At 39.4% G+C, this 7,162-nt stretch overlaps 1 protein-coding gene across 1 annotated transcript; it reads left to right on the top strand.

Moving 5' to 3' along the window:
- Positions 1-887: 887 nt before the first annotated feature.
- Positions 888-7,162, top strand: LOC144564960 (FT-interacting protein 7). The gene is made up of 4 exons (XM_078314567.1): positions 888-1,039; positions 3,004-3,239; positions 3,803-4,029; positions 4,954-7,162. Exons 2-4 carry the CDS (start codon positions 3,033-3,035, stop codon positions 6,848-6,850), a joined length of 2,331 nt encoding a protein of 776 aa, XP_078170693.1. The 5' UTR covers positions 888-1,039; positions 3,004-3,032; the 3' UTR covers positions 6,851-7,162.

Below are 7,162 nucleotides of genomic sequence, written 5' to 3'. Positions count from 1 at the left end.
AATGCGAGAAACCGGGCACCGTGATGCATTAACTAGGGAAGATAGATCATCACTTCAGAATTCAGATATACATCTGTATTTTGTACGGTTTGAACCTGGTTCGGAAAGGTCCGGCTGCCATGGGTCCCACGCACATGCGAGTATGCGACATGACCGGACCACGGTCTTCTACGATCTTCTCGGTTACCGCCATCGCATGAATTTACACCATATCCTTTCACACAATAATTAGTTAGTTTCGTTGACAAGATATTGAGTTATTGACCTAGCAGTAGCACCTCAAAATTTGTATATTCCCACTTTTGTTTCCATCTCTTTGTTATTTGATGGGAAAAACACAATTTGATTGGACTGCATTATTTTTTTCCTATCTGTTATTGTTTGATGTTTCTCTCTCCATTGAACAATATTAATGCAATTAACTCACAAAAATTAAAGTACCAGCTAATTAATCATGTCATGGCACGTTGATTTTTATTTATTTTTGGAAAAAACACGGTTGTTATTTGAGCATATATATATATATATAACATTGTCAGATAATCTCTATTCTTTTAATTGTAACAAAAAATATCATGTCAAGTCAAAAACTTAATTTGTAACTGTTAATATTAAACCGGTACATGAGGGATACTCAGAAATTCAGACCACACCGGACCGGCGGACAAAGATTTCGCCAGCGGAACAAATCATTTTCGTAATCAGATAAACCATAAACCTCCGGTAAGTTCTAGTAAATTGGCGTAGAAATTGCCTGTGGTCCTGCCAATCAGTTTCTTAGAAGCTCACACATTTAAAACTTGAAAGAAAAAGAAAAGAAAAAAGGCAAAAGTTTTTTAAAAGTCGAAATATTGAAAGAGGTACTGGTTATATTTTATTACTTTCTGGGGTTTGGTGCGCACACTGTTCTCACTCCATCTTTTGCTCTTCCTCTGTCCATTTCCTGTGTACTGATGGTCTCTTCGCTGGAAGCGGCGGTTCACTAGAAAGCTCGAAGAAATAGAAAGGAAAAAATTTAGACAGGAATCGATCTAACAAGGTATACCAGTTTTCTTCTCCCTTTTCAATTCGTATGACTATGCCTTTGCGGGTTGCTTTTAACTCTTTGGGAGTTATTCTGAGCCAGATCCAAGTTCGTCGAGAAATTTTGTTCTTAGCCTTTAAATGTCAGATATCGTATGCTTATCTCTGTGCAATGCTGGTACTTAAATTGTTTTTAACTAATATTTCTATCCATATCCTCTGATCTTTTTGTGGTATTAATGGTAAAATGGCTCTTTTTTGTGACGGCTTCTATTTTGTATAATGTTCTGTTTGGTCTAGAAAAAAACAAGTTCTTATAACTGACATGGTCTGAAACCCAGACTGTTCTTTGCTTTTTAAGTTCTATTTGGTCCCTTTGCCTAATAGAGTGAACTTGTTAAGTTAGATAAATGCACTGGGATTTTTTTTTTATTGTAAATCACGAGCTTAATATATTTCCTTCTGTGACCTTGTATGCAAAATTTGAAGATTAGAAGACCAAATTGTTTTGAAGAAGGAAAAAAAAGGATGATTGGTGTCTAAATTTCTATTTACTCTATATAATAAGGAAATTTATATTTATAAACACAGATTCACTTAAACGTCAACATAATTTTTTGAACCACTTGTAGTCTTTCAGAATGTAGAAATTTTTGCTCTTCTGAACTTTTTATATGGAAACAAGTGAGTCTTTATAATTCAAATACCGACTTCATGTTGGCATATGTGCAAAAGGTATATTGAAGCGGGTTATATGGGAAGAACCTATATTTTCATTGGTAAAGAAGAGTAATATTTTCAATAATGGCAGAATATAAGATCACGTTTAGATATGTTGAAGTTTGGCTGGGACCCTTGTACTTCTCTCTCTTTCATTTTGGACCCTTTTTCTTTTGTTGTTTTTAATGAAGTCCTGGAAAAATGAATATTTCAACTGACCTTTACATGATTTAAAACTTGAAATCCAACTTATGATGCTGTTATTTTGCATAGATTTATAACTAACCTAAGAAAAGGGAGAATGTTTGATTGTTTGGTTCTAGCTAGGACGTTAGCTTTTGTTTGGCGACTGTAGTGTGGGAAACTATCACTGGTGAGGTGCAAACCATGTTGCTCCCTGACATGCTGCAATTTACATAACACAACAAAAGCACCTTTAGCAATCATAGTTCTGTTTTAATTGGGTCGTTGTTTACATTTCCTTATCCTTATGGTACTGCTCTTTAATTTTTTTTTTTCTCTATTTGAAGTTGTCACTAATTTGATGGTGAGTGTTAGTGTCAGACTGTCAGGATCTTGTGTACCTACCAGCATTAAACCTATTTGTCAATGCCGTTGTTTAAATTTTTAATTGGGTCATTTGAATGGCATTCTTTGTAACTTTTCATGTGGTTGTTATAATGTCCCTGTTATATGTTTATGGAAGTTCATGTGGTTGTTGTCATCTGTATAATATAATATTAATATGACAATTCTAAGAACTGTTACATTGGGTTCTATAGTCCTTGATTGAGATTCTTCTAGCGTCTGTGAGATTAAAGGCTGGATTAACTGTAACTAAGTGTATACATGTATAAAGCAATTGCATAGTAGTCTAGAGAGAGATTGGACGAGAAAGAAACAACCAGATATTTGATTTCAAGTGATGCTTTTTTCTCTATCTTACAGGCTGAATTTGTTCCAATGGAACAAAGTATAAAAATGCCATTATGAATAATGATATAACACACTTTCACTTTCACTTTCACTTTTATTTTTATTATTTTTATTTTTATTACTACTTTATTACTACTTATCTGTATTTTATGATTGTGATTGGGTTTCATTTCTAGTCTACCCCAACTTGATTGGGACTAAAGGCTTGGTTGTTGTTGTTGTAGTATTTTTGTGAACATCACTGCATGCAACAAATACTAGCATATACAGCGGAAATTGTTATATTATTGCTAAGTAATACATAAATTGTGGCTATTGGAGCAGGTTAGAAAGAAAAATTAAGAAAGGGAAAGATGCAGAGGCCACCGATGATGGGGCGGCCGGAGGAATTCACACTGAAGGAGACGAACCCTGCTCTGGGGGGTGTGGGGTCTGCTGGGGACAAACTCACCACCACCTACGACCTGGTTGAGCAAATGCAGTATCTCTATGTTCGAGTTGTTAAGGCCAAGGAGCTGCCTGCCAAAGATCTCACCGGCAGCTGTGATCCCTATGTCGAGGTATTCTTTTATTTTTGTATTTATCAGTTTTATGTCTGAGTCTGCTGATTTTGTTCGACAAGGTATTTTTTTTTTTGTTTGCTTGAACCTCAAGTTCACTGCTTGCCATGACATGTCGTTCGACACTTAGGGGTGCATAATGCCCATCTTGTTTACTCATGAACTGTGAATTTTGTATGTTTGCTCCAATGCAAACTGCAGAAACAGGGTTTAAACATATTCTGGATCGATTTGAACTTTATTTCATGAAAGAAGTGCTTGTTATGAATCAGATCATATTGTTTGGATTTAAACACAGTTCCTTTTCTGTTGTACCCTACTTGTGTAAAAGGTTGATTGAAAGAATATGTCAATATACTTTGAGTGTATGTCAATAGGCATCAAGTTTCAATAATAAAAATACTTCTGCTCCTATATAATTAAAATGGGTTTGATCAGTGTCCTCAACCAGCGATATCTGTACTGTTGCCATTTGAGTGGTGCAGCTATCCTTTGCTGAAATATCTTAACTGAAGCCTTTTCTGTTACAATTTGTTACTTAATTTTGGTTTGGAATAATGTAGGTGAAACTGGGGAACTACAAGGGCACAACACGCCATTTCGAGAAAAGGTCAAACCCTGAATGGAACCAGGTCTTTGCCTTTTCAAGGGATAGGATCCAAGCCTCAGCAGTGGAGGTCACCGTCAAAGACAAGGACTTAGTGAAGGATGACTTCATCGGCCGTGTTTTCTTTGACCTATCGGAGATTCCGAAGCGGGTTCCGCCTGACAGCCCCTTGGCCCCCCAGTGGTATGTACTTGGTATCAGGACTGTACTTTGGTTTGTGCATGAGATATATAGTTATCAAGTACCTTGACTATATTTTTGGAGAGTGCTTTTATGAGATGCACACAATTGTACATACCACAGAGGATGATGCGGGGCATACTTCTTTGTATATGATGCATGCTATATTTGCATTTATTTTAGAGAAAAGCTGGTAATTGCTTAGGTTCCTTTGGGGGGGGGGGGGGTGCTTAACCTCGAGAACTGTTGGATCTACTTAAAACAACAAATCAGATCATTGATCTAGATCTACTTCACGAGCCAAGTCGTTACATTGCAAATTTTTACCTTTTGTGTTTGATTTTGTCGATAAGATCAAGGGGATGAAAATGAATAAAAAATGGACATCTCAAGATAATTCATTTTTGACCTTCTCATTTCATAGAAAATGAATATGAAAAAACAATAATTTGGGAACACTAATTCCTGGCTCCTCAAGTAGATCAATATATTGAAAGTTCGAATTCATCATTTGAATTTTAGAGCTGATCGGACAGTTTTTGAGGTTAAGCTCAAGGACCTCCTTGGTTAGCTTAGATTCAGATTAGCATTTACTCTTTGTTTTACATGTCATATACCCTCTGAAAGAGGATGAAGATGTGGAATACTAGTTTCATAATGTATTTCTCGAGAGACCATACCATATTTAGCCATTGGAAGTTACCCATGAACTAGTGTAGAGTGGTCAGATTTCATATACCAAATGGTCAGGATTACTATTATACCACTGCAGTATCATTGTACCAGTCATAATGGCTTTCAACTTTGCCTGGTTTTAGTCACCACTCACCAGCATGAGGCTTTGTGAATGGATAGTTAGGACTAGTACTGGTCAAAAGGAATTACAACGACAACTTGTGTAACTAACTGGATCGTGCAATACAACAGGTATCGTCTTGAGGACCGCAAGGGAGACAAAGTCAAAGGTGAGTTAATGCTAGCAGTTTGGTGGGGTACACAGGCTGATGAGGCATTTCCCGAGGCATGGCACTCTGATGCAGCCACTGTACCAAGTGATGGCCTTGCCAGCATTCGCTCTAAAGTCTACCTTACCCCCAAACTCTGGTATTTACGTGTCAACATTATCGAAGCACAAGATCTAATACCGACCGACAAGAGCCGCTTCCCTGAGGTGTATGTCAAGGCCATGCTTGGCAACCAGGCTCTGCGGACCCGGGTTTCCATGTCCCGCGGCATAAACCCACAATGGAATGAGGATTTAATGTTTGTGGCAGCGGAGCCATTTGAGGAGCATTTGATCTTAAGTGTAGAAGACCGGGTGGCTCCTAACAAGGACGAGGTGTTAGGCAAGGCAATGATACCTTTAACAAATGTTGACAGGAGGTTGGATCATAAACCAGTAGGCACACGCTGGTACAACTTGGAGAAGCATGTAATAATTGATGGTGAGCAGAAGAAGAAGGAGATTAAGTTTTCGAGCCGAATCCACATCAGAATCTGTCTTGAAGGTGGGTATCACGTGCTAGATGAGTCGACCCATTATAGCAGTGATCTTAGGCCAACAGCTCGTCAGTTGTGGAAACAGAGCATCGGTGTACTTGAACTTGGCATTTTGAATGCGCAGGGATTACTTCCGATGAAAAGCAAAGATGGTAGAAATACAACTGATGCTTATTGTGTGGCAAAATACGGACAGAAGTGGGTTCGCACTCGCACCATTATTGATAGTTTTAGCCCGAAGTGGAATGAACAGTACACCTGGGAGGTGTACGATCCTTGTACGGTGGTAACAATTGGTGTCTTTGATAACTGCCATCTTCACAGCAGTGGCAACAATACCAGGGACAACAGGATTGGGAAAGTTCGAATCCGTTTGTCCACACTTGAGGCGGATCGGGTCTACACCCATTCCTACCCATTAATTGTTCTCCTCCCATCAGGTGTAAAAAAAATGGGGGAGGTGCAATTGGCTATTAGATTCACATGCTCGTCTCTCTTAAACATGATGCATTTATATTCTCAGCCTCTTTTACCAAAAATGCACTACCTGTACCCCTTGTCGGTAATGCAGCTTGATAATTTGAGGCACCAGGCCATCCAAATCGTCTCAATGCGGCTCGGCAGGGCTGAACCGCCTTTACGGAAGGAGGTGGTAGAGTACATGTTAGATGTCGACTCTCACATGTGGAGTATGCGCAAGTCAAAGGCGAATTTCTTTCGTATAATGGGTGTCTTGAGCCCTTTACTAGCTGTTGGCAAGTGGTTTGATCAGATCTGTCAGTGGCGCAACCCATTGACAACTATCCTGATCCACCTTCTATTCATTATTCTGGTTCTTTACCCAGAGCTTATCCTCCCAACTGTGTTCCTGTACCTGTTTCTAATCGGGGTGTGGTACTACAGGTGGCGACCGAGACAGCCACCTCACATGGATACCCGTTTGTCGCATGCAGAGACGGCGCATCCGGATGAGTTGGATGAAGAGTTTGATACCTTCCCTACCAGCCGGTCACCTGACATTGTCAGAATGAGGTATGACAGGTTGAGGAGCGTGGCGGGTCGGGTCCAGACAGTTGTTGGTGACATTGCGACCCAAGGTGAGAGGTTACAGTCCCTCCTCAGCTGGCGGGATCCGCGTGCAACAGCGATTTTTGTGACATTTTGTTTGGTAGCAGCTGTTGTGCTCTATGTCACACCCTTTAAAGCTGTTATGCTATTGGCTGGGTTTTATGTCTTGCGGCATCCAAGGTTCCGCCGCAAGCTGCCGTCTGTACCCCTCAATTTCTTTAGGAGGCTGCCGGCTCGCACTGATAGTATGTTGTGAAGGGGTTATTTTTCCTTTTCCTTTTTTTTTGGTCTGTTTTTTTTTTCTTCCTTTTTTGGGGGGCAGAGTGGACGTTGGTCAGCTGCTTAGAACTTTGTGTCCTTTCTTGTTGTGGGTTGGTACAACTGTTAGTTAAACGTGTTGTTCATTTTAATGTTATTTAGGGTCCTCTTAGTTTGTAGTAGGAATTTCTGATGAACTCAACCTTTAATTAGGTTTAGCTGTTTATCCACTTGTTTTGTAATATACTTGGATCAGTGGTCGGTTTGACGGACGCCTTAATTTCATTTTCATCCTGTTTGAAACCAAAAA

The sequence above is a fragment of the Carex rostrata genome, chromosome 14, assembly GCF_964058835.1.
Source record: "Carex rostrata chromosome 14, lpCarRost1.2, whole genome shotgun sequence".
NCBI lineage: Eukaryota > Viridiplantae > Streptophyta > Magnoliopsida > Poales > Cyperaceae > Carex > Carex rostrata.
The sequence above is the reverse complement of the archived record's forward strand: the minus strand, read 5'-3'. Positions and strand labels throughout refer to the sequence as shown.

What these genes read in the sequence shown, in the direction of transcription:
- LOC144564960 (XM_078314567.1), top strand. Translation starts at nt 3,033, where the DNA reads ATGCAGAGGCCACCGATGATGGGGCGGCCGGAGGAATTCACACTGAAG. An exon ending in GCTGTGATCCCTATGTCGAG is followed by an intron (nt 3,240 to 3,802) that starts GTATTCTTTTAT and finishes GGAATAATGTAG; the next exon opens with GTGAAACTGGGGAACTACAA. An exon ending in AGCCCCTTGGCCCCCCAGTG is followed by an intron (nt 4,030 to 4,953) that starts GTATGTACTTGG and finishes GCAATACAACAG; the next exon opens with GTATCGTCTTGAGGACCGCA.